The 27,396-nt window shown below is 52.1% G+C and overlaps 1 protein-coding gene across 1 annotated transcript in view; it reads right to left on the reverse strand.

The window, feature by feature from the left end:
* Positions 1-2,249: 2,249 nt before the first annotated feature.
* MAP2K4 (mitogen-activated protein kinase kinase 4) overlaps positions 2,250-27,396 on the reverse strand; it is a 98,826-nt gene continuing 73,679 nt past the window's right edge. The window contains exons 6-11 of the mRNA XM_074160007.1: positions 26,923-26,974; positions 26,395-26,522; positions 7,809-7,886; positions 6,603-6,751; positions 4,298-4,343; positions 2,250-3,200 (exon numbers count right to left, since the gene is read on the reverse strand). Of these exons, the coding sequence (XP_074016108.1) occupies positions 3,087-3,200; positions 4,298-4,343; positions 6,603-6,751; positions 7,809-7,886; positions 26,395-26,522; positions 26,923-26,974 (567 nt within the window). The 3' untranslated portion in view covers positions 2,250-3,086. The remainder of the gene's footprint in view (positions 3,201-4,297; positions 4,344-6,602; positions 6,752-7,808; positions 7,887-26,394; positions 26,523-26,922; positions 26,975-27,396) is intronic.

Genomic DNA, 27,396 nt, shown 5'->3' on the forward strand with positions numbered 1-27,396 from the left:
CTCCTCCTGGAGGAAGGGCCTGGAAGCCAGGAATTTCAACAGCTTTTAATGAGTCTTCCCATTCATGTCTGACCTTACAAAATGAAAATAACAAGGGCACAGTCGCATCCTAGTTTTATTACAACTGACCTGCAGGTGAAAGGATAGAACTCTTACATAAACACTCTGAGCCATGTATAATGTCTTAAGTAGAGGAGGAAGTCAAACCAGGATACCAGATAAAATATTTTGAAGCTCTTTGAAGTGGTTACGGTCCCGAGCCCCGTTTTACAGACAATAAGGCAACATCCCTGCACATGAGCTTTTTGATAATTTTTCTACATTTTTCTATGGTACAAAACAAACAAACAAAAAAAAAACAAACAAAAAACCAGAGTTCACAATGTACAGTTCTTACACTATTTTCACACCTTCTGAACACTAGGCACCTTTTTTTTTAAAATTTTTTAATAAAGCTACATCGTAATAAATGGTGCACCCTTTATAATACTCTGTATTTCATATGCTACATCTGCCCTGCCGCACGGCCACCCCTGCCGCAGCCCCTCAGCCCTGACTTGGCCACTTCAGGTTTCCATTTCCCATTCACCAGCAGCAAACTGGTGGGGCTGCCGAGCAGGGGCTCTGGAGGGTGGGCAGCAGGGATGGGACCCTGGCAGTGCCCAGAGCCCAGGAGGGCAGGCGTCGCCTTGGAGGGGCACCGATTGTGGTGGGCTCCATCTCAGTGCCAGCCCTCAGGAAGGTGTCTCAGCTCCCTGTCACTGGGGTGTGAACTGGACTGCAACGACTGGGAGGTGGGGGCAGAGGTGGAGCGTCTGTCTCTACTGGCCCTGGCTCTGTCTGGTCCCCCAGCCCCCCCGCCCCGGGAGGTCCCGCTAGGGGTGGCTGAAGGCTGGTGAGATGAATTTGGATTTGTCAAGCCTGAGAAAAGCCGTGTTGTCTGAGGCTGCAGGGCCGGGGGGAGAATTACCTCTTTGAATATGCTACACTTCTCATTCAATGGATCCTTCCACGTGATTCTACAGAGCTGCTGGGAACGACCAGTTGTTCCAGAAAGCTCTGCCCTGTCCATTTCAGGAAGACTTTAGTGCCTGCCTGGCATGAGGAGCAGCCCCAGAGGGAGATCACCCCAGGAGGGCAGGAGGACTCACCTCCCTGCCCGACCGGGCACCCTGTGCCCCAGGGGAACCCCTCGGCGTCAGCCTCGGAGCTGGGGACCAGCTCCTGTCACCAGTGGGAGATGCGTGGTGCTCACGGCAGTGGCCAAGGTGTCACCTCTGGGTCAGGGAACCCCTGGTGTCTGTCCACACGAGCGTGGCCTCGGCACTCTCCTTTCCCTGGTCTCAGTTTGTGCTGGGCAGCACTGGTTTGAGGTGAGGAGCCTGTTCCCTGGTGCCGCTGTTCTCATTCCCAGCATCTCCAGCCCTCTGCCTTCCAGTCCGGTTTTGCCGCAGAGCTGTGACAGTAGTCGCTCTAACAGTGATGAAGTCCTACCAAGTGCCTACACTAGACAATTCAAAATGGAAATCAGAGACCCTGCAGCCTCCATTGTACCCCTGGTATGCTGCTAAACACCTGGAAACTGCAGTGTTTCTAAAAAAAAAATAATTCAGGAACAATTATCTTTGAAAAATATGTCAATTTAAAAAAAAATAAAATGACTGATGCACTTTTTTCCTCAGCAGAGGGTAAGAAGATGACGCTTGCCTGGCCTTGCCAGGTCAGCTCAAAGCCCACAAGGCATGAGACGCTCCCTTGTCTCCATCTGCACCAAGCAATCTCAGGGAGGTCTGCTGCAGGGTGCAGTAACAACAACTATGGAGGGTCACAAAAGAGGTTAAATGCGCCCAGGTGGTAAGGTCTCCAGCAAAGCTAAGCAGAGCGTGGCACTGGCAGATGCAGGTGGCACAGAGCCCCGGTGCGGTGGGGACATCGCAGGGAGGACATCCCGGGTAGGGGACACCCCCGCCATCCTGCTGGCTGCGAGGAGGATGCGCAGAGGTTTGCTCTTGTGAGGACACTGGGCTGGGAGGTGGCAGTGGAGCCAGGCCAGTCTCGGGACAGTGAAAATACACCAGTATCAGGGCTGGGGACAGGGAAGAACAGGAGAAACACAGGGTAGAAATCACAGACATTGGTTTGGGGCTCATTAAAGCAGCTGCAGACTCTGTGAACGGCACTCATCGAGGTCAAAGCAAAGCCGGCTGGAGGTGAGCGCTGTGCAGCTACAAATCAGGTCACAAGCAGGTTAAATTCAATCGAGTAGTTTAATAATTCTTCAGGTCAAAGGTCTTATCTTACCAGGTAACAATTTACAGGACACCTAGTTAAGAGTGAAGAGTGGCTGGCTTGGTAAAAGGAGAAAGAATACATTATGTCCCATCTCTGAATAGTTTAATGTTAGCCTCTTTCAACGCAACATATTTTTGGTAAAGACATATTCACTATATTTAACATGATCTCTCTTTAACAGGAAGTTCAGCTGAGCACACTGTCCCCAGAAAGTACACTGCGACTGTAAAGCAACAGAATTTCATAGCAGTAAATCTATTGCACTTTGTGAAGAATAAAATTCTCCTTTGCCTTTCCAGCTCCAGAAGGCAAAGCATCTCGTTGGTTAAGCAAGTTCTTCTCCCTCCAGGCAAAGTCTCTTAACGTTCAGACAGACAACGCCTAACTTTTGTTTGTTTGCTTTTTATTATTACTTGAAACAACAATTGGAAGAGTTTGAGAGAAAAATCTTTCCAGTAGCTGCTGAGAAGTCTCCAAGTTTTGAGTCTAGAAATGAATTTTAGGTGCTATCCAATCACGGTCAACAAATAAATGTACTTATTTCCACATTTCATGAATATGTCCACAAAAGAGCAAGATGAGGTCTCTCTTTGACCAACACTAACACTGTGTGATCAGGTATTACAGGGATGCACTTTATATGTGACAACAGTATACAGACAGGATGGAAATAACACCAATATTATTGCACATGGTGTTTGGGCGAGCATTAAAAACACTGCAGTATGTGATGAAAATTCTTTACAGCTTGTTTTCTCTCAGCCCTTTTTCTAGAGTTTGATGTAGCAGCAATATCAATCGACGTACATTGGAGAGCTGGGAGTTGCTGGCATTTGATCCAGGATTTTACAGACATAGCATGCAACATCCACTGTGCGTTCCTCATACATCAGGATGAAGGGATGTTTCTGGAACCAGACAAAGAGACAACAAGGTTACGTTCACCCCTCTGACACGTGCTGGCTACCCCAGAAAAAAGCTCAGCGTATGGATTTGCCCACGCAGGGCTTGGAGGGCAATAGGACATAGCCTGGTCCGTGGCTTCTACATATGGGGAATCCGTAACATGCAGTAGGGCAGTGGGACAGGGCTCCAGGGGTGTCAGGAACTGCCAGGCAGGAGGGAGCTGTGTCAGCAGCACCTGGCTCCTCTGTAGCATGGGCACCCACCGAAATACTGTCAAGAGAGGTCTCACTGTCAGCCTTGTCAGCAGAGGGGAGACAGGAGTGACAGGGAGACGTGGCTTGCAGAGGTCAAACCGAAGATCAGGACACAATCCCAGTTCTCAACCCTGACCCTCTGCTCTGCCCAGGGGACCGCCATGGCCAAACCCAACTCCGAGCAGTGGGGAAGTAACGACAAGGTGATTCTGGGTCGGGACACCAGGCAAATGCCTTTTCTATCACACCACCACCAGCAGGGACCCGGGCTGTGGTTCCACACATCTCCTGAAGAAGTGGCTTCCAGATGACCAGAGGTCCTTGAAGGTGTGTGGTTGCCAAGCGTGACTTATCCAACCCAAAGGCCTCACTGCGTTCCCTCCTTTAGGACCCCCCATGGCAGTCAGCCTCTGCTGGTGTCTTACTCCAGAGCCATGCTTTCAGGTTTCTTTTGCCTGAGCCCTCTCATCCTCCTCGTGTGGCCCGTGGCTGGAGGTATTTACACCTAACAGCAATTCATCAAGGCTCCTGCATGGTACCGGGACCTCAAGCACATGGCCCACCCAGCCTGCGTCTGCCCGCCTCAGGGACCACCGATCCACCGCAGCGGGGCACATCCCCCCATCTCCTGTCATTATGTACGGGCACCAACTACGGCGGCCATCGCCATGACCACAGGCCAGAGGCGGTGGCACGGAGGGAGCACTCTTCCGCAGGCTGTGGAGCTGAACACCCTGCCTTGGTGGCCGAGAAGACGAGGAGCGAGCTCGGGCGCGTGACCCAGCTCTGCCGTGCGACCAGCAGAGCTGCAATGGCCAGTGCGGGCACCCACGCTTCACACTCACCAGAAGCTCCTTATACTTTGGCCTTTTGGACTCGTCCTTTGTAAGGCTAAAGAAAGCAGAAAGAGAATTAGGAGGAGGTGGGATTGGGGAAATGGTTACAGATGTCAAATGCAAATTTTTACGGGACACAATATGGAATCCGCTGCTGTCGTGGTGGGATTCACCACCTCCCACACCAGGCAATACCAAGAATGTGCTTTCTGGAAAAAATATCCTTGTCATGCTGTGAGTGACCACAGGAACTCCCTCACGCCCCACACGGGCAAACAGCAAGTGTGGCCATCAACGAATCCTGCTGGGGACAGATCCCAAAGGAGCTGCAAGTGGAACACCATCCCGCCTGTCGCTGCCATAGGGAAACGAGTCTGACTGTGGCATCACGAGTTCTGGTCAGGACTGGCCTGTCCTCCATCCACAGGGCAGTGGGGCTCGGAGGCAAAGGAGGGACAGGATGGCCCATTGGGGCACAGTCGGGTGACACAGGCACCCACTGGGCAGGTGCTGGGGCTGCAGCACTCAGCAGACCCCCAAACCACTGTGTGGGTCCAGGTCTGGGCTCCTGGGTCCTCCCAGCTCATCCCTGGCACTGGTGGCACATCCAGTGCTGATCAGGCCACAGCCACCCGGAAGGGACAGGAGAGGTGACACGGCTGCCCAGGGGTGGCTGGGGACAGAGGGGCCCAGATGGAAAGTGTTCCCTCCTGTGGGGCTCCACCAGCATCCGACCACCCGCCGGCCGCCCAGCCCCAGCCCAGCGCAGGGGGACGGCAGCGAAGGCCACCCGAGCCCTGCAGCAGGGGACATGGCAGGGGACAGGAGAGGTGACAGGGACCGCAGGCAGAGGGGCTGCAGGACGGGGCTCGGTAGCTCCTGCCCCGGGAGCCAGAGCTGCTCTGCTGGGAGGAGAGAGTGGGGCTGCAGCGCCTTGTCCAAATGAGGGGAGTTAAGGCTCGTTCCCAACGGCAGCTTCTCCATCCCCGCCGGCTCTGCCTGGACCTTTCTCAAGCTCCAGCACTACAACTGCGCAGCCTCAAATTAATCAGAGAAGGAGAGGGTAATTAATGCTGCTCCCTGGCACTGCTCAGTCCTGTGACCTGCCTGCAGAGCTGCGCAGGGGCAGGGAGGGCTGCAGCAAAAACATCCTGGCTTCAGGCTTTTGCCACCCAACAGCAATTCATTTTCTAACCTCGGCGAGTTTGGGGGTTTGAATATGCTCCTCGCAACACCTTTAAGGCAACTAGTCAGACCTTCAGCTCACAGAGCGGGTGTTGCTCTGAAATTTCTATGCACACTTTCATAGAATCACAGAATGGTTCAGGTTGGAAGGGACCTTAAAGATCATCCATTCCAACCCCTTACCCTGGGCAGGGACACCTCCCACCAGATCAGAATTCTGTCATTCTACGACTCTATGAAAGTTAAAATTGTCTAGAGCTGAGTCTCCCTGTAACAGAGCTTTGAGCCAGACACCCCTGTCCTAGGGATGTCCATCACCTGGGTCAGGAGGTCCCAGAAGAGGAATGGAGGTCACACTGGTGGATCTTCTGTGTGCTTTGGTATTGGGTTAACAAAATTATGTTGACCACCTTTCACATTTTGATACTCCATCAGAACTCCAGTACTCCATCAGAAAATTCACAATGAACCCTTAACCTAAGCAGGACCACACACACGGGGCAGGCCCATGGACAACCCCGAGCCCCTCCTGTGCAAACCCTGCACACTCCCCATCCAAGGCTGACTGTGTCCCATTCATGGGCCCTGCCTTCTCAGAAAAGCACCTCTAGTCTTGATCTTGACATATGATTGACACAAGACATGAAGCCAACAACCAAGCAAGGTCCTGACCCTCACTGTGCTGAGCAGAATGGGGTGGGAAGGCTTCTGGCTTTGCCAGGCAAATGGCAGGACCAGTGCAGATCCTCAGCCCAAGCACGAGACAATACTGCTGGGTGTCTTGGGCTTCTGCCTGCAGAAGAAAGGGCGAACAGCAGGTCTATCCCAAGGCTGTGTCATACCAAGAAAGAGGATGCACGGGCCAGGCCCTTACCTGGTCACACAAACCTCCTGCCATGGGTCTTATCAGGCCTCCCCTAAACACAGATTCTCAGCAAAGGTCTGCCCTTCAGTCCCCACCCAGACAAGTCTCCCATCACTCCCAAACAGGGAAATGTGAAATGAGGAAGGTCCTCACCCTCGCATTGGTGCAGGAATGTTAAACTAAGTGTTGGCGTGTGACCTTTGCCAAATACCTAGCAATGACAAAACAAGCCAGCTCCAAGTGCTTTCAGTAGGAAACGCTTACCACAAGTTGACGAAGTTGATGAAACTTGGGGAGAACTCCCGTTCCTCTGAGTTGCTCAGCTGTGGTGGGTCTCCTTTTACTACTTGTGTCAACTGGTCAAACACACTGTTCCACTTGGGGTAGGGAAATCGCCCCGTGGCCAGCTCATACTGCAGAGACAGCAACAGCACCACCAGGCAGGTTACACAGGTAAGTTCAATTGGGGTAAGAAAACGTCTGCCAGGACACTGAACCTCCCAAAAGGAAGACTAAGATGAGATTCTTCATCCCATTCTCTACATGAAGCTCAGCTGAGAGGAGGGGAAGTTTTACCCAATAGCAAGTTCTGCTGCTTACATTAGGAGAACCTCCAGATTTAAGCTGGCTTAACATGAACATACTTCCATGTTGACAATGTCTTCTCCTCCACTGACTGTAAAATGAACCAGAGCTCTTACTAGGGTGCTCAAAAGTAGGAGAGTGAAATCCTCCGGTCCCTTTCCAAGCATCCAAACAACCACTACAGAAAATGGATAGTGGGAATCATACATAGAACATCTCAAGTTGGAAGGGACCTGTGAGGATCATCGAGTCAAACTCCCTGCTCCTTGCAGGACAATGAAAACGAGCATTTTAAAATGCTTCTGGGGAAGAGAGAAGCTACTGATTCATACTTATTGCTTCTGCTTTCTCTTCTACTTCACTACCTCAAGAAGGGAAGATCTTTTCAACATATCAGTGTGTGCACCCAGCAGTGCTGTGGTTAAGCCCAAGAGGAACCAGCAATCGGGATCCAGGATTAACTGAAGCCCCACACAGCTGAAGTGCGCCAGACACCGGCTGTGAGAAGCTCATTCACACCCGCTGGGTGCTCTGCTCTGCACCACCACACTTACCATCCCTTCTCATCTGAGATTTTGAAGACAAAATTCATTTATGATCTGACACATCTTCCCTGCTCACATCTCTCTCTCTGCAAAACATAGCTGCAGCTAAAGCTATCCTCAGGGCTTCAGGAGAGCCATCTGCCTCGAAGGGATGTACGCTCATTCTGAGCCAGGAGGTGCCCACGTCAACCACAACATGCAAAGGCTTCACAGCCATGGAGCTGTGCTTTGCTTCACGCACGTGTTCCACACCAACCACCTCCATCATGCTGCAAGGCGCCCCACGGCCACCCCATAGGGCAGCACCGCGCCGCGGAGGGTCCAAACCCCGTGCACTCACCAATGTAATCCCCAAGCTCCAGACGTCTGAGCGGACATCGTAGCCCTGCCTGGATGCGCTGGGATCTATCCTTTCAGGCTGAAACAGGAAGAAGGACCAGTCAAACACTGAGCCATGCGGGAAGAAATGAGAAGCATCTGCAAACTTAGAAAAACTCGAAGCTCATCCCGCTGGGCAGAGCCTGGCACATCCCTAGAGGCAAACTTGTCGCAAGGGCACGTGTCCAGCCCCAGCAGAGACACATCTTAAGGAATCAATCACTGATTGTATGGATGTATAGTGTAAAAGGCGATCTGTAACACAATTCAGCACAATTCAATCGTTGTTGGTTTTTTCTTTTCTACAAGCAGCTTGAATAATTATTATTGTCCCTAGGGAATCATAAGAATGGGAATGAACATCTCATCCACCAGCCCAGGGAACTGAGGTTTAGCGGTGTCTATCAGAACTCTTCTTCCCAGCTGTCTGTTGGTTGCTTAACCTCAAGGGGTATTAAAAACAATGCATTTTAAAAAAAAGCTCTTCTTTCCAAAATTTTGGGCATCCCTTGAAGGCAACTGTGATGTTACAAGTTCTTCAGACATGCAAAAAGTTTTCCATAGAAAACAATATCAAGCCAGACATGGGTGATTTGCACCTAAGAGCGAGTTATCCACACAGGTGAGCTAGCACAAAATATCTTTATGGTTTGTGCATCATCTTTATGAGAAACCTCAATTCTGTAATAATGTAATAATTAAAATGTCAAAAGAAACAGGGTTTCATTCAGTTTTGACTACAACAACAATAAAGGGACCTGAACTGCAATTAAATATTAAATTGTCAGGTACAGAAAATACTATGAAAGCCCCTGCTTGCTTTGTAAGCTACATTTTCACAGAATTTCATGGCAGATGCCAGCTGAAGAGTGCCATGCAATGAATGAAGTCCCTTCATGCAACTTTAACCCTCCAGTGGACCACTACATGAGAAGACTACCATGTTCCTGCAATACCTCCCAGTCCCAAGCCCTGACGGCGTTTGTGGTTGTTCTTCCTTGCTGCCAGCTCTCCTCTTTGCAGCCCACCACCCACATGGGGCTGTCCCAGCTGCAACTGCTTCCAGAACTCTCCCATCCCCTCCAGCTCTAGGAGCTTCTCCAACAAGGAAACCTGCCCAGGCCACCACCCACGCGTACCCACACAGAAAAGGGAGAAGTTTCCACCAAGGCCAGTGGTTCTACATGTGTCTTCTCCTACAACTTTCTTGTCTCCACTACTCCTCAGCACACGGTTGGTTGCCTTCCCAGTGCCACTGATGTGTTTTATCATCCTTGCTTCCAGTTACAGTATCTGTTTTGAAACAGGCTGGTTTCAAAGGCTGTGCCCTGAACATGCTCCTTTCCCACCCTCCCAGCTCTGCCCTTCCCTTTCTTATCCTTTGGCTGTGGTTTCCCTTCATCCTAAGCTCATGTATTAGTTATTTCTCTCATGACTTGGATGGACTTTTCAATAATTCTGCTGGGAGGGCAGGAGGGCATGCAAAATAATAAAATTACTAAAATTCAACTCTCTTAAACCTACCACCAGCCCTTCACATGATCATCTTCTAGCTCAGTCAAAACCAATCCCGCTTATATTGCAGGCAAACCCCTGCTCCCAACCCAGCATCCCGCCTTGCTGGATGAGTTCAGTCCTTCCATATCGGGAACACCATGTCAACTGACCACCAAATCAGCTGATAAGGAATTAATAGCTAATGCAAGCATCCATTTCTTTAGATATGGCGAACAGAAATGCAATGACAATTTCTCCACAATTTTGTAGCTAAGACAGTGGGAAAAGTATGTGAAAACAGCAAGAGGAGTGAGGATCTGAATGGAACATGTGTATTCCCAGCCCCTGCTACTTGCTTATTTGAGGGAGGAAGGATTGATAAGCAGCAAACATTCAGGATCTGGATACTCTTGGATGGATCAGGCAGTTACTGGACATTTCAGCAAGAAGAAAACATCTCAAGGAGGAGCCCATGGGTGAGCACTGGCTCACACTCAAGCTCAGGAAGGACAAGAGGAGCTCAGACTTATAAATTGAAGCCGTCCTCTGCTCAGAAGTAACACGTGGAATAACATCACCTAATGGGTACAAAAAAAGTCAAAATGCTCTCAGTGATGTACTTCTGTGAACAAAAATTCCTGAGAAAGGAAACGGAAAATGCCAGCAGTAGGAAGGTGGACAGAAGAACATGGCATCCATGACAGACCAGCATTAGATGTGGCCCAGCAGGCACCTCCTCTGTCCCATCGTACAGAAGGTCACAGACTGAAAAGGAGTTTCCAGGGACTCTTATCAACCACGCTCATGAGTGACGCTGTGTCCACCCTGCCCTGCCTCAACACCATGGGCAGCGTGATGGACCTCTTGGTTCCCAGCAGCAAGAGTGGGTGTGAAGCAGACCAAGCTGTCCCTTCCCTGTCCCTCGGGCACAACATTGTGGCCAGCAGGCTGAGGGAGGTGACTTTCCCCCTCTATTCCACTCCTGTGGGACCCCACCTGGAGCACTGCATCCAGCTCTGGGGTCCCCAGCACAAGACAGACATGGACCTGGTACAGTGGGGACCAGAGGAGGCCACAAAAATGGTCAGAAGGATAGAACACCTCTGCTACTAAGAAAGGCCGAGAGACTTGGCGTTGTTCAGCCTGGAGAAAAGAAAGTTCCAGGAGACTTCATTGCAGCCTTTCAATAAATAAAGAGGGCTTATAAAGAAGACAGAGAAAGACTTTTTACCAGGGCCTGTAGTGACAGGACAAGGGGCAATGGCTTCAAACTGGACGAGGGCAGGTTTAGATTGGACATAAGGAAGACATATTTTACGGTGAGGGTGGTGAGACACTGGAACAGGTTGCCCAGAGAAGGTGTGGATGCCCCATCAGTGGAAGTGATTGAGGTCAGGTTATACGGGACTTTTGAGCAACCTGATCTAGTGAATAGCAGGGGGTCCCTGGCTGGCATGTACCTTCCCACCAAGAAAATCAGAGTTCCTTCGTAGGAACAAGGGCCACCTTGTGCCAAGAGACTCTCTTTAGCCCCACACACCCCATCGTGGGGCATGCCCCCCATCAGATGGACGCTGGTGCGCAGGAACAGCAGCATGTGGCTCGACCCTGTGTGCTGCTAGGGACACATCATGACATCTGGAGGCTACTACCAGGGACCAGCCAGCACAGGACACAAAAAATTATGGGGATGCCAGCCTTGCCAGTGCCAAGACTCACACACCGCAGATGCACAGGGATGTGCCGCAGCAGAGCAGAGCAGTTCTCAGACCGCAGGAGAAGGACTCGCTGTCGGTGCAGCCCAGTGAACTACTGGACTGCCCGGAGAGCAGGTATTTTGGGAAGGGTCTGAAGTACTAAAGGTTGTGTGTTACTGGGATGGGTGAGGTAGGTGGCACTGGTGAGACAGAGCTCCTCCTCCACAGCACCCACAAGCCTGCTACCACCACCCAGCAGATGGAGCAACAGGGACTTGGCCCTAGACCCTGGTGGCACAGTTAAAGGGAAAGCAGGATAGACCAAAATAAATCCTGTCTAAATACAGAGCAGAAAGAATCCTGGGAATTTTCCATGCAGATGACATGGGAGCAATTAACACCAAGGAAGGAAGAGTCAGCATGTCACACTCCAGGCACCTGGAACGAGGGCTGCAGACAAAGCCTGGCTTCTGCCAGGTGTCCTAACGCCCAGCGCCAGCAAGGGAAGGAAACGGCTGAGATGGAGACCCTCTACCATGTGCTGACAGTGAGAGGCAGGGTGTGAATGCATCAAAGATGGGTGCAGGCTGTCGTGGGGCTTCTCTCCACCTCAGTGTCCACCTCGGCACCAGCACCTTGACCGAACAAAAGGAGCAAAGTGGGCAGCAGTGATACTCCCTCGCCTCCAAAGCCCAGCCAGGCAAACACACGCAATTTGGGGTGACGCAAGGACAGATGCACACACGACTCCCTGCAGTCCTCATGTCACTAAAGAGCAAAGTAGCATTCCTGGGAAAACCCTGTTCTTGAAGCTCAGATCTGGATTTTCTCTGGTTATACAATCAGAGAATTTTATCCCGCATGCACTGCAAATTCAAAACTGCTTACGTGGCATTGAAATGTACACAACAAATTCTTATTCACTACTTAGGCCAGTGCATCCCTGAACTAGAAGAAAATGAAAGGTGACGAGGAGTGAAGAACAACCAGAAAGAGCTAAATTTTTGCTATACGAAAAGCAGAACAAAATCTAGACGATACAAACTCTCCCTCTGCTCCAACCATGGGAACAGACGGATGCGAGATGGAAGCTGCCAGCCTCCGTTGGAGACTCTCTTCTCACTCTAAAAAACGTGTGAAATGAAGTCCAGGGGCGTCCCTGGCGTTGGTCGGTGATGGGAGCAAGGCAAAGCACTGCACATCTGGAAGCAGGGCTGAGAGGGCTGCAGCTGCAGTGCCAGCTGTGCCAAATCCAGCTGCAAACCCCACAGCGTGCCGAGAACCGGGCCAGTCAGGGTTAACAGACCTTCACTGCTCTGATGGAGTCTCACGTCTCCCGAGTTACGAGTTACGGGAGTTACGGCTCCCTGGCTTGCTATTCTGCTGCTGTGTTACCCAAAGTACCACGTGTCTTTGTTTAGGGATGCTACAACGCCATCTCCCCCGCGGTGGTGACCCTGCTACTGTGGCTTCCTCGTGTGGTGCCCCTCAAATGCCAACAGAGAGAAGCATCTGTCACTGCCTGAGCGACTGGGCTCTCGGGGCCAACTCCAAACCGAAGCCACAGGGAGGAGGGGAGCGATGGCTCTGAAGAGCTGCCTGCAGGTTTGTGCAACAGCAACGGCAACTATCTTTAGGACCATAAATAACTAGCTTGGGAAATTCTTCTGCTGTTCAGTAAAGAAAAATGTTGTCACTCGCCTTTCACGTTGCTGTATTTCTTAAGAATATTCCTACAGTGAAGAGCAAGTTGCTCTTCCTTCAGGGCTCTCCCTGCCCACCCAAGAGGAGCATGGGGTGGTGGCCAGCGCTGGTGTCACAGCATGGCCCGGGCTGGGACACAAGCCATGGGCACAAAGCAGGGCAGGCGAGGAGGCACCAACTCACTGGGCTCTCCAACCTGTTTCTCCCATCTCCTCCTCCTCTAGCATTGAGGATGCTGCGTCCAGCTCCCTCTCATCTGCTCGCTGAGATCCCCGAACATTTTATTCCTGCGAGCCCCGTCCCTGACTCCACTGCAGGGCTGGGCTGGCAGCTTGGACCCTGCAAGGCTGAGGAAGGGCCTGACTGGTCACTTCTCTGGGAGATGCTCACCACCAGCCCTGGGGACGTTACCACCATATCCAGAAAAGAGGCAGTCCTGCTCTGTGAGGGGACTGTCCTCGAGGGGACCCACCGTGATGGCTCTCGAGCAGACCTCGGTGCCCAAGATGCAGCCCTACGGTAGGTGCTGGAGCTCCAAACAAATGGGAAGTTTCATCCATTCCTCCTGGCTGGAGCTACTCCTCTGCTCTATGGGAAGTTTCGGAGACTCACTTAGGTGAGACTGACCTCCCTTAGATGACAGTGATTTCCCTTTGGTGTCTCATTTCACATGGATCTTGATTTTTATGTGCAGTGAAGCTTAACAAGCTTTCTGGATCTCCTCCTGGGCACGTAGGAGCTCACAGAAGGTGACCTCAGTGCTGCAAAAGCCTCGGTCTAAGAGCACAGATGTGAGTCATTCACAGGAGCAAGTGAAGCATCAGAGTCACACTGAGCCAGGCAAAGTCTTCTCTACGGTTATACCCCTCCTCTCCAGTACCAGGCGACTGACAAAAAAGCTGTTAACACCTCATTTTTTCTGGACCTGTATCACAGCGCCCATCGCGGCAGGGGCCCTGCAGCACCCCATGCAGCAGCCTGCCCTGGATGCAGGAGGAGACACAGCGTCTCGCCCAGCGTGTGACGCAGCAGAGCAAAGGACACACAGTGTGATGGGTGGAAGAGCTGGGAGGGAAACGGAGAACACAAGTTCTTCTGTCTTTCCTGGCTAAGGGGACCTGCTGCTTCCCCCTGTCCTTCAGTCTACAACCTCTAGGACAGCAGCAGCAGCACTGTCTCTGCATGCACCACTTGTAAACCTTCTGAAGACAAACACTAAATAGGGAATCAGAGTATTATTATTGTTCAAAAACAACTTCAGCCAAAATATCCATCCCTACCTGGACTTTTGCATTCAGACATTCCTTCCAAAATCCCCTCTGTTCTTTGATTTCCTGTCCCTCCCCCTCGCCCAGGTCACCCACAGAGCCCATTGCTGCACGGAGATTATCAGCAGAGATCATGTTTCTAGAGAATGGCCTTTCCTCCCCTCCTATTTCCTTTACATATTTACTCTGAGAGAATGTTTCATTTAAAAACTTCTCCAGCAGCATTTTCCAGGTGGAGGCGCTGGTTTCCGTTCACATGGGGTTACCGTCCCCTCCCAGCTGGCTTTCCTCGCAGCGTTTGAATTCCTCCTTCTCAATAGCAGGAAGATCCCAGGAAAGTGATGGACTGGCGGATGGGGGACACTTGCGAGGAACAGAAAGATTGGCAGGAACATTAATGAAGCAACGAGGTCCCGTTGGGCTTGGCACAGCTTATGCTCAATGACCTTCTTCGTCTTGTTAAAAAAAGTAAATGTGTGGCTGTAATAAACTTGGAGCAATGCAACGCGCTGGCCAGGCTGCCGCTACGTCAAGCATCAGTCATTCGCTTCAGTAAATGGCTTCACTGAGAGAGTTCAGAGTAACTGTTGTTAAAAGGTCTCTGTTGCGTGGGAAAAGGATCTATAATGGGACCTCAGTGCTGTCTTTCCTTGGCCTATGGCTAATACTATCCACAAAAATATAAATTTAGCACTGCTAAATTCTCCGTATTACAAAAATATTGCCAGGGTGATAAATAAGGCTTCCTAAAGAACTGGTGTGATGTGAAGGTTTGGCAAGCGGGGCTGGATGCTGGCTCACTCGACCAGACACAGGAAGAGCAGGACCCCGGGGTGACAGACAGGCTCCTGGAGAGGGACAGCAGAGCTCCCCCGAGAACCGTCACCATTAAAGGCTGGGGCGACGCATGAGGAACTGCAGCTCTTATTATATACTCTGCAGGTGAAAGAAACACTTGAAGTTTGCTAAATTTCAGGGTCTACATTTGTAAAAACCAAGGGGGAGGGTGTTACAGCATAGCCATAAAATACAACCCAATCCGCCTTAAGACCTTAAGCTGCTCAGTCACTAATCTCCTCTAAGGAAAGCTTAAGAGGTGACTACAGCAGAGTCAGAAAGTACCTACCGGGGAAAGAAGCTGTGGCAAATATTAAGCACTCCTTAATTTTGCAAACAAAGCACAAACAAGAGCCCATGGCCATCCATTAAGACAAGACATTAAAAAAGGTGGTACTAGGAGCATAATTAATGACGAGGACAACTTCATGGGCACTATGGGTAGATTCTCCAACGCTTGAAGAGGCATCTTTAATGCAGGACAGAAACTTTGAAGGGCTTCTCCCTCTAGCGCTCTTTTGGGAAGGCCACACTTGAGTACCTAGAGCTCACACATCCCCTCAATGCCATCCCCATTGCTGCTTCCAAGAACTTTATTAGATTAACAGGACCAGGCTCTGGTGAGGCAGCAGTTTTGGAGGGCTGTAAGGCATCGATTCAGCCCTGCTAAGTAACTTTGTCACAGAACCTCATTGAGGGCCTGCAATTTCGGTGGGGATGCTCTAGAAGTCCTTGAAGTAACTACAAAAGACTGAATTGCAGGAAGTCCAGATATTTTTCCACAGCCGTAAAGCCTAACCAAACACATGCTGAAAAGGAAAGGAGTCCAGCAGGAAGCAGTGCAATGGGATGACTTCTGATCCTAGAGGACTCTCTGGTGCCGCGGAGAAAGGGAACCAAGAGAGGGTGCCCAGAGATGAAGTTACACACACCCAAACCAGAAATCAAACATAAGAAGATGCAGGTGGTCATCAGCAAAGGTGTGTCATTGTGTGGCAAATGGAGTCACCAGTAGTTCAAGCCTTAAAATTTTTTGTCTCTTTCTAAAAGACATCTTCCATTCAACCAGAAGCTCTTGGTCTGGGCACAGGATCAGGAGGCTTCCCTGGCTGCATTCAATCGGCTGTCCTTCTGGCCTCCTCACCCAAGAAAGTTTCCAGCTGTAAAGCACAGCCCTCAACCCCAGCTCTACTCCTGGTCCCGATCTGTATTATGGGAAATCCGGAGCTTTTGCCCTCCACGAAGGCTCGGGTACCTGGTCCTGAACAAGGCAGGGTGCCCTGTGTGCTCCACCATCAAGGGTCACGCCACAGCAGTGGACGGGATTGGGAGGTGGAGGCCAGACTCAGCTGCATCCAGACAGCAGTGCCAGGGTGGCTGCTGGGGTAGGCTGTGTTGGGGGTTAAAATAGTTTACTTATACAGTATTAGAATTAATTGTGTGATCACTTAAAATTAGGTTGAACTGGAAACTGATGGCTTTGCTTGAATGACTTTGCTTGGCATGGGTGACTGGAGTATGGAGGCCCTGGGCCACAAACCATAACTGAACTTCAGCTGAACCTTTGCTTGGTTGAAAAGGAGAAGTACTGGGAGTCTTGCACAACGAGATGAACTGGACCAAGCCTACAACGCAAGGGAAGGACCGTCAAAGAAAGAGAGAAACCATTCCATATGAAGAAAATAGAGAGACACAAGTACGGAGAAGATGGGAGGACCATGAAACTGTGTGAGTAGGTAAAACTCAAAAGATGTTACTCCAACTGTCATAGAGGAAAATTAGCTATTAAACAAATTGATTGGCCAAAAATTCCATGCATGTCATGTGGACGGGACAAAAAGTCCGTGCATGTCACATGGACAGGAGTGTGAACACCTTAAAAGGCATAGGAAAACAACCAATAGGCATCTCTTTGGAGATTCCCAGCTCGAGCTACAATAATCCGACTCTGGCAGAACCGGGGGTCTGAGCTCTTCTGTACAGTCAGAGGCTCAGACTGGATCCAGCCCCCCCTGGACTCCTCTTTGAGAGGAGTTTAGAAAGCAAGGGGAGCCAGCCTGAACCTCACACTCGGTGGGAGGGTCTTCTCGGACTCTTCTAGAACAGGCTGGTGCTGCCGAGTGGCTCCAGCAGCCCCCCCAGCCTGCGCAGAAGCAAAAGGATTGGACAGACCCCTGCAAGACCCCCACGGGTCCCCCCAGGGCAGAATCCCACCAGCCTCACCCGCACGAGCGGCGAGAGCCCAGCAGGCTCCGGGGCGGTGGGAGACTCACGGCTGCAGACCTGGGACCCGCACAACCCTTGGCTTCCTCCCTGCCCTAAGCAGCCTTGCCCATCCCTCTCTGCATCTTCACCCCCCTGGTGATCACATCCTGCTGTTTGTGGCTTCCAATGAGCCTTCCTGCAGCTAATCATCGCGGTGGGGGGACCTGGGCTGCCCCAGCTCAGCCAGCTGGGTCCCACACAGGGCAAAGCCAGGGCAAGCAGGAGCTGCCTGCTGTTCTCAGCTGAACCTCCAACGCCTCCTGAGGGCAACTGTCTCCCAAACCTGACTTTTAAGCACTTCCCATGTAAATCCTAGTGGCCAAAGGGACTTTTTTCCCCCCCTTTTAATATTCTCCACAAAACTCCTGTCCTGCCTGCAGTACTTCTGGCCGAGCAGTCTGTACTCAGGCGGCTGTGGACACATTTCCCTGGTTTTACACAAACCGCCTCTGCGGGGGAGTATCTCGTGGTGAGGAGGAGAACTCCATCCTGCCAGGTGGAGGAGCCGGTGCAGGGACAGGAGCTCAGCCCTGCAGCCGCCGGGCACCGCTCTGCACCACCTGGTGTCAGGAGCTGAGTTTGGGCAGAAGTCCCACAGGGCAAACCTCACGGAGGGTTTTCGGCAGTGCAAGCGGTGGTGACGTTCTCGGCCGGAGCCCCTGAGCAGCGGAGGCAGCAGCAGGACGGACGGGGAGGGCTGTGCTCAGGGCTCAGGCATCTCCCCGGCCACTGGCTACACCGCGGGTGGCAGCGCCTGGGCTGGTCCCCGCTGCTCGCCGAGGGACGGTGCCACATGTCTCTCAGTCTCCTCCCAAATTTGTTTTTGCAGTCAAAAATTATGGCTTGGATGCCAAGTTTCAGAGGGGAAAAAAAGAAGAAAAAAACCCCCATCCAACACACAGCAATATTCAGGAGCACCCGAGAGGATCTGAGCTGCATGAATTCAAACGAAGAGCCTGCTGGTTCCCATCAACGCACGGCTGAGCCTGACGAGAACCTGGGTGTTGGGTCAGGACGGCGAAGCTGCAGCAGAGGCTCTGGCTGCAGCTCTGCTGGGGTGAAGGATCCCGGGAGCTCCTCCATCCCCGCAGCCTCTCCCTCTGCGTGCGCAGGGTCAGGGCTCAGGGCCATCACCGTCGCCTGCCTTGGGAAAGTTTGCTCCATGCATGAGTGATCTGAGCACGGGGACACGGCCTCTGCCCGGCCCCGGATGCCGACGCCAGTGGTGAGCACCCATCTTTGTCGGGGAGAAATGAGAAGCAGGAAAGACATCCCGAGCACCAGGCTGCAGCGACGGGGCTCTGCACTGGCCCTCTATTCCCGCACAGGCAGGGACAAGCAGAAGTGTGTTTGCTGGGACACGGGTCATGCACTAGCACCAAGAAAGCTGCTCATACCACCCGGCACCGCGCATTCCCTGTCCTGGTTTGACCAACACTCACTCTGCCCTGGTGAGGCCACAGCTGGAGTCCTGTGTCCAGTTCTGGGCTCCCCAGTTCAACAGGGACAGGGAACCAAGGAGAGAGTCCAGCGGAGGCTACGGAGATGATCAAGGGCCTGGAGCATCTCTCTGCTGAGGAAAGGCTGAGGGACCTGTGGCTGTTCAGCTGGAGAAGAATAGACTGAGAGGGGATCTCATCGATGCTGAGCAATATCTAAAGTGCAGGTGGCAAGAGGATGGTGCCAGACTCTTCTCAGTGGTGCCCAGTGACAGGACAAGGGGAAATGGGCACAAACTGAAACACAGGAAATTCCATCTCACCATGAGAAAAAACTTCCCTGTGAGGGTGGCAGAGCCCTGGAAGAGGCTGCCCGAGAGGTGGTGGAGTCTCCTCTGGAGACATTCAAATCCCCCTGGACATATTCCTGTCCAACCTGCTCTGGGTGACCCTGCTCTGGCAGGGGGTTGGACGAGGTGATCTCCAGAGGTCCCTTCCAACCCCTGCCAGTCTGGGATCCTGTTAGTATTTCAGGTGGGTGGTGATGAAGTGGGTAGGAGGAGGCCAAAATCAATTAAAAGAGATTTTAAAGCTTTGGGACGGCTGCTTAAGGGATCAGGAATGCAAGTCGTGTTCTCCTCTACCCCTTCAGTGGCAACCATGAATGAGGAAATTAATAGGAAGAGGCAACAGGTCAACTCATGGCTCCAGGACTGGTGTTATCGGCAGGGCTTCGGGTTTTTGAGCATAGGCAGCAATACGAGACACTTGGCCTGCTGGGGGCAGGTGGGATGTACCTGTCCCAGAGGGGGAAAAGAATTTTGGGGCAGGAGTTAGCAAGGCTCATTGGTAGGGCTTTAAACTAGATATGAAGGGTGAAGGGGAACTAACTGGGCCTGTCAGGATTAAACCCAAGGGAAGCATGCCAAGGCTTGAAGGATGCTGGATTAGTGAGGACTCTCGCTCTGTCATTTCATTTGAGAAAAGGGATAGACATTTAGAAATTTCTGATTACGAACAATGGGAAAACCCTATCCCGAAAGGGGAAAAGGGTACTAGGCCAGGAGTTAACAAAGCTCATGGACAGAATTTAAACTAGAGGTGGAGGGGGAAGGAGATGAAACCAGGCCCACCGGTAATGAGCCTGGGGGTAAAGGGCCAAGGATGGGGGTGAAATCGGGAGCCCAGCTCAAGTGCATCTACCCTAATGCACGTAGCATGGGCAACAAACAGGACGAGCTGGAAGCCATTGCGCAGCAGGACAGCTATGACGTAGTCACCATCACGGAAACATGGTGGGATGATGGTCACGACTGGAATGCTGCAATGAGTGGCTATAAGCTCTTCAGAGGGAATAGGCAAGGAAGGAGAGGCGGGGGTGTGGCTCTGTACATTTGGGAGTGTTTGACTGTATAGAGCTAGATTCCAGTGACGATGAAGTTGAGTGTTTATGGATAAGGATGAAGGGGAAGGCTAACGAGGGGGATTTTGTGCTGGGAGTCTGCTATAGACCACCCAACCAGGACGAGCAGGCTGATGAAGTAGTCTATAAGCAGCTGGCTGGAGTCTCGCAATCGCCAGCCCTTGTTCTGGTTGGGGACTTCAACCTACCGGATATCTGCTGGAAATACAACACAGCAGAGAGCAGGCAGGCTAGGAGGTTCCTTGGGTATATGGAAGATAACTTCCTGACACAACTGGTAGGAGAGCCTACCAGGGGAGGTGCCTCGCTAGACCTACTTTTCACAAACAAAGAAGGACTAGCAGGAGATGTGGAGGTCGGAGGCCGTCTTGGTCTTAGTGATCATGAAATGGTCAAGTTTTCAATTCTTAGTGAGGTAAGGAAGGGGGTTAGCAAAACCTCCACCTTGGACTTCTGGAGGGCGGACTTTAGCCTGTTCAGAACCCTGGTTGGGAGGGTCCCTTGGGAGATAATCCTGAGGGGCAAAGGGGTCCAGGAAGGCTGGATGCTCTTCAAGGAGGAAATCCTAAAGGTCCAGGAGCAGGCTGTCCCCATGAGGCACAACTTTAAAGGGCGGGGAAAATGGCCGGCCTGGTTGAACAAAGAGCTTTGGATGGGACTTAGGGAAAAAAGGAGGGTTTACCACCTTTGGAAGAAGGGACAGGCAGCTCAGGAGGAGTACAGAGATCTTGTTAGGTTATACAGACAAAAAATTAGGAAGGCAAAAGCCCAACTGGAACTCAACCTGGCCATCAATATAAGCGACAACAAAAAAAGTTTTTATAAATACGTCAACAAAAAGAGAGTCAGGGAGAATCTCCATCCCCTGCTGGATGCGGGGGGAAACATTGGGACCAAGGACGAGGAGAAGGCTGAGATACTTAATGCCTTCTTTGTCTCTGTCTTCAACAGTTGGACCAGCTACCCACAGGGTGTTCAGCCTCCTGGGCTGGAAGATAAGGATGGAGAGCGGAACAACCCCCCCGTAATCCAGGAGGAAGTAGTTAATGATTTGCTTATGCACCTGGACATACATAAGTCCATGGGGCCGGATGGCATTCACCCAAGGGCACTCAGGGAGCTGGCGGGAGAGCTCACCAAGCCTCTCTCCATTATCTATCAACAATCCTGGTCAACAGAAGAGGTACCAGATGACTGGAGGGTGGCCAATGTGACGCCCACCTACAAGAAGGGCCAGAAGGAGGATCCAGGAAACTATAGGCCTGTCAGCCTGACCTCGGTACCGGGAAAGATCATGGAGAGGATCATCTCGAGTGAGCTCTCGTGGCAAGTGCAGGGCAGCCAAGGGATCAGGGCCAGCCAGCATGGGTTTATGAAAGGGAGGCCCTGCTTAACCAACTTGGTCTCTTTCTATGACCATGGGACCCGCCATCTCGATGCGGGGAAGGCTGTGGACGTTGTCTACCTGGACTTTGGTAAGGCCTTTGACACCGTCCCCCCACAGCGTTCTCCTGGAGAAGCTGGCGAATCATGGCATAGACAAGTGTACTCTTCACTGGGTAAAAAACTGCCTGGATGGCCGTGCCCAGAGAGTTGTAATCAATGGGGTGAAATCCAGTTGGCGGCCGGTCACCAGTGGTGTCCCTCAGGGCTGTTTTGGGGCCAGTCTTGTTTAATATCTTTATTGATGATCTAGATAAGGGGATTGAGTGCACCCTCAGTAAGTTTGCAGATGACGCCAAGCTAGGTGGGAGTGTTGATCTGCTTGAGGGTCGGAAGGCTCTACAGAGGGACCTGGACAGGTTGGATCAATGGGCTGAGGCCAGTGGGATGAGGTTTAGTAAGGCCACGTGCCGGGTCCTGCCCTTGGGTCACACCAACCCCCTGCAGCGCTACAGCCTTGGGGAAGAGCGGCTGGAAAGCTGCCCAGCAGAAAAGGACCTGGGGGTGTTGGTGGACAGCCAGCTGAACATGAGCCAGCAGTGTGCCCAGGTGGCCAAGAAGGCCAACGGCATCCTGGCCTGTGTCAGGAACAGCGTGGCCAGCAGGAGTAGGGCAGTGATGGTGCCTCTGGACTCGGCCCTCACCTCGAGTGCTGGTGAGGCCTCACCTCCAGTGCTGCGTTCAGTTCTGGGCCCCTCACTACAGGAAGGACATTGAGCTGCTGGAGCGTGTCCAGAGGAGAGCCACCAAGCTGGTGAGGGGTCTAGAGAACAGGTCATACGAGGAGAGGCTGAGGGAACTGGGCATGTTTAGTTTGGAGAAGAGGAGGCTGAGGGGAGACCTCATTGCCCTCTACAACTCCCTGAAAGGAGGGTGTAGAGAGGTGGGTGTTGGCCTCTTCTCCCAAGGGAACGACGACAGGACCAGAGGAGATGGTCTGAAGTTGGGGCAGGGGAGGTTTAGATTAGATATTAGGAAGAATTACTTTCCCGAGAGGGTGGTCAGGCCCTGGAACAGCCTGCCCAGGGAGGTGGTGGAGTCGCTGTCTCTGAAGGTGTTGAAGAAACATGTAGACGTGGCACTTGAGGGCATGCTCTAGTGGCCGAGATTGTTGGTTTGTGTCTGTTTGTGCGTGGGTGTGGTGTGGGGTTGTGGGTGTTTGTTTTGGTTTGGTGTTTGGTGTTGTTTTTTTTTGTTTGTTTGTGGTTTTTTTGTTGTGGTTGGTTGGACTTGATGATCTCAAAGGTCCCTTCCAACCAAGAAGATTCTGTGATTCTGTGACACAGGAATAATTCCTCTTTCAGTATTTTTTTTTTTTCAGTAATGTCTCTTCTAATGCTTGGGAAAATGGCACTTTTAGGAGACTCTAGTGTCTGAATTGGTTAGAATATTTACTTTATAGCCAGCCATGTGGGTTTCATGGTCTCAGTGTTTCTGAGCTCCCCAGGTGCAGGCACGAGGAGGAGCGAGACCCGGGCACCTGACCCAGGCTGCCAACGGGGTTATTTCATACCATCAATGTCATATTCAGTATAAATTAGAATGTTTGCCGAGGAGTTCTCTCTCTCTCTCTCTCCCTCAATGGCTGCCACCCAGAGAACTCCTTGCCCCGGTGCCGGAGCCCTGGGCCCTTCCCTTCCTCCCGAAGCCGCAGCGCTCGCAGGGTCCCACACTGGCTGTCCCTGCGGGGAGCACGGCTTCTGCTGGGGAACGGGCTGGGGATGGTCCTTGTGTATTTTATATTGGTATCGGGAGAAACACTGGTTCTTCAGCATTATTAATGTTAATTAATCTCTATTTTCTTAGATCTGTTTATATTTCAACCCTTGGGTTTTCTTGTTTTTTCCTGATTCCCCCTCCTGGATGGGCAGGGGTCATCGGGTGAGAGTAACTGTCTAAACGACAACACATTGTTGTGGGTTCCTCAGACCATAACAGCCCCTCATCTCGACAACTGCTCAGCAGCATCTGCCCCGCAGGGAGCCCAGGGGATGGGGGTCGAAGCGGGGCAGGGCCCTGGCACTCGGGCACAGCCACAGCTCGCAGCTCCCAGGTGATCCGGGAAAAGGATTCGAGGGACCATGGACGCATGTGACACCATCCAACTCTGCCCCTGGAGAGGTCCCAAAGGAGCAGGGCAGGGCAGGACATCCGTCCTCAGGCTGGCTGGGTCCTCCTCTCCCTAAACCAGGTGCTTCCAGTCTCACCCCTCCTCTCTGACAGAGGAACCGGGTTCCCCAGGGCGTTCCGATGGCAGAGGCACTCATACCGCAAGGACCATCAGCTCCAGCGCGGCATATGGCTCCCACCCCAACCAGCAGCACCTGCCGCTGCGGGAATCAGCACCGGGATTGCCGGGGAGGGTCAGGGGCCATCTCAGCCCCATGGCAGGTTTAAGGCTGCCGTTGGCACACAGTCACCCCTCAGCCAGAGCAAACCCCTGGCACTGGGCCGGGCAGGGGTCTCGGGGCGCTCACACACAGCCCGGCTGCTGCCTCGGTCCTTCCTGCTTTTCTTTCAGAGAACACAAGGCACCGACACATGCTTCAATATAATGATCACAGGGGAATTCAAAGCCAAAAGCAGAACACCTTCTCCAGCACTGGCAGCTCCAAGGATGATATGTGCTTTCTGTGACGGCTCTTACAATTTTGGTTAAACCCCGCAGCGCTGGCTCAGCAGCTGGACATGGCTCCTGCTGCCCGATCAGGCTGCTCGCAGTCACACCGGCCAACATCCAATGTTATTGTTATCAGCGGCTATTTGGGGACCCAGCTCCAGCGAACACGGCATTATCAGGTTCCTTCGGTGGGCAAGTGCTACAAGAATTACTGCAAGTGCCACAGGCCAAGTAGGCTTTGCAGAGCAAGACGCTCCCATCGTCAGGGAGCATCATCCAGCAGCCCTTGTCAGATGCTCCCTGGCTGAACATAGTCACATTATTTTGTACCAAAAATAGTCACCTATTTTCACCAAAAAAAAGACAAAATCATTTTGAAAGGAGTGTAACTGCCCTAACTCCCTCCCAGGTTTGATCACGGCCTTCCCTGGCTTGGAGGAAGAGCTGGCAGATGTGCCTGCGTGCTGGGGACATCCCCCCATTTCCCAGGCTTCTCAGTACGTGGAAAAGCTCATGTACTTGGAGAGGAGTCACCGAGCCCGGAGAGCAGAAGGGAAGAGGCCAGTCGTCTCCCACACCGCCTGCCAGCTGCTGGCTCGTCCCACAAACCCTATACCATGCCAAGGCTCTTAAAATCACAAACTGAACTGAAACACTTTTGCTCACTTAAAAATCCAGCAGAGTGTGGAGCTGTTGATGGAGATGCGCAGAGAGCAGGGTGGATACGCACAGACGGGGAGGAAAGACAAGGGGCTATCAGAAGCACCCACCCACCCAAGTCCCAGGGGAAATGAAGCAGCACGGCTATTTCCAGACACGCTGTCGTGACTAAACCAACAGCTTGTGCAAAGCTAATCATCTACCCACGGGTTTAAGGAAAAGTAGGAACATTAATTCCTATAATTATACCCCACTGAACTTGGGAGGGGGAAAGGAATGAGCAATTTTTCAAGAGCCCTATTTACAGACCCAACGCACACCTCAGAGGGCAGGGAAAAGTCAACAATAGCCGTAACTCCACAGAGGGATGCGATCGGAAGTGCCTGCGGTCTGAGGCACAAACGCCCAGGCTGGGGTGAGACGAGCCCAGCCCTCCCGGGCACCCCTCTCTGCTGCCCTCAGCTCCTCGTGTCCCACGGACCGGGCAGCTCTGAACATCCCCTTCCCTGCAGGGACCCCCACGCACTCGCCAGAAGAGCTCAGAGCAGAGACAGCCCCTGCTGGTGTCCAGCCCCACAACGTCTTCATCTAAACCAACGGCCCGCTCTGCCCCGTTTCATACGACACGTAGCCAGGGCTCGCACACACTTTGCTGTACCACAGCACTGGTCTCCAGTAACGGACCTCATCTGTACTCTTCTTTCCAGCTTGTTTGGTAACTCGCTCTGCTACAAGGACAGTGAATGGAAAAGGTCAAATGCTCTAAACCTCAGAAACTGTTTGCGCAGCTCAGGATCGGGGCGGGCAGGGTTTGCCTTGGACACCACGGTCAGATAAAAGCCACATGAGAGCCATTCCCCGGACCAGGTGGGCACTGTACCACAAAAGAGAGATTTTCCTTTCTTGTTTCCTCGGTGGTAGAGAAGAGAGTTCAAAAAACAGTATTTTTCAGCATATAGAGCCATAACATAAGCAATGACAATTAAACACAGCCATTGAAATGAAAGTTCCATTCACAGCAGCAGAAACAGCCCCTTCCAGGCTCCCCCAGCTCATGTCAAACCAAGAGATGCATTTTCAAAGCAGCCCGATGCACAGAAGTGTTTAAAACCCTCAGACAGCTTCAAAAATCCCCACCACAGCTTTTCTCCCTGGCAGGGGGAGGGAAGCCAAGGGGCAGGACAGACTCCCCGGAGCCACGGCTCAGCCCGAGCCATTTCCCCACAGCTGCTCTGCTGCCACTGCTCTGGAATCACGTTCTGCTGGATGGAAGTTATGGCACACTTTGGAATTTAAGTGGTTTGCAAAATCACTGTAATTCTGCTCTGCAATAACTCCCGTGACATAATCTTACTGTGGCAAAAGGATTTCTTGCAGACCAAGAAAACCCTGTGCCTGGAGGCACTGCCTGCCCCCTGCCTGTTTGGGCTGCAGCGGGAGCGGGCACTGGTGTCACAGAGCAGCTCTCCGGCCCAGCGCCACCAGCAGCACAGGGACCCAGTGAAAAAAAAAGGGAATTTGGTCACTTTGCTGCAGCCTGGATGCCTTTGCTGACGCTGCCAGCAGGAATGCTCGATCCAGAGCTCAGCGTCATCTGGAAAGGGGGTGCTCATCCCACGGGAAGAGGCTGACACCGGAGCCAGGAGAGGCACGGCCACGTGGGCAGCGGAAGGAGCCCAGGGCCGCCCCACTCACCGCCATGTACGGCCGGCACCCCGCGTCGCGCGTCTTGGCAATGGAGTCCACAAGCTGTCCGCTAATGCCGAAGTCACAGAGTTTAATATTCCCATTTCTGTCCAGAAGGATATTGGAAGGTTTGATGTCTGTGAGGGAAAGAAATTTAAACGGGTAAGTCACTGCTGGAGGGTTCAATTTCCAGAAGAGCAGCTGCAGAGAATGTGTCCCGCGGTGTCCCTGGCACGGGGGTGGAGGGGATGCCCTCCCCGGCGCTGAGCATCCTGAGCGGGAGCAGGCTGTGGAGCCAGCCCCAAACCTGCCACGTGCCCGGAGGCAGAGGTGGACACCCAACAACCCCGAAACCACACTTTTATGGAAAAGCACAGACTGAAGTCGCAACACAGCAGCCACTGGGGACACACTTGTGGAAAACCTGCGCTCACCCTGGCGGCAGTACCCGTGCTAATTACACTTTGACTTGAAGAAAAGGCCGCTTAAAATCCTTGCAAGGATTTCTGTAGGCAAGAAAAAAAGACATGAACTCACCTCTGTGAATGATTTTCAAGTTTTCTTTTAAGTGGTTTAGTGCTTTCACAGTCTAGAAAAGAAAAACAGATGAAAAATAAGCAAATGTCATAAGATTCCTGTCATCGTTAAACTTTTGGAGCTCCAAGAACAGGGGGAGAACATTTAATATGTTGAGATATCAATCTGTAATATGCCATTAAAGCTTTTTTCTCACAATCTTTCCTGCAAACAGAAGGTGATATAAGAGAGGGCATGTGCTTAAGTAAACACACAGCACTTGCTGTAACCTGGGAAGATCACACTCTGGGAGAGGGGAGTGAGAGGTGAAGTCAAGCAATTTCTGACGTTAATTGTCTTGAGTAGGAACGTATTGCAAGCCCTGGGCTGTACTTTTTCAGTAGGTGACACTGTTCCCATTCACCGCCTCGGCAGCAGCAGTGTGAGGAGCCGCAGAGGAGGCTGTTCTGATTTAGCCATTCACCATCAAATGGG

This window comes from Numenius arquata, chromosome 17 (assembly GCF_964106895.1).
Source record: "Numenius arquata chromosome 17, bNumArq3.hap1.1, whole genome shotgun sequence".
Taxonomy (NCBI): Eukaryota; Metazoa; Chordata; class Aves; order Charadriiformes; family Scolopacidae; genus Numenius; species Numenius arquata.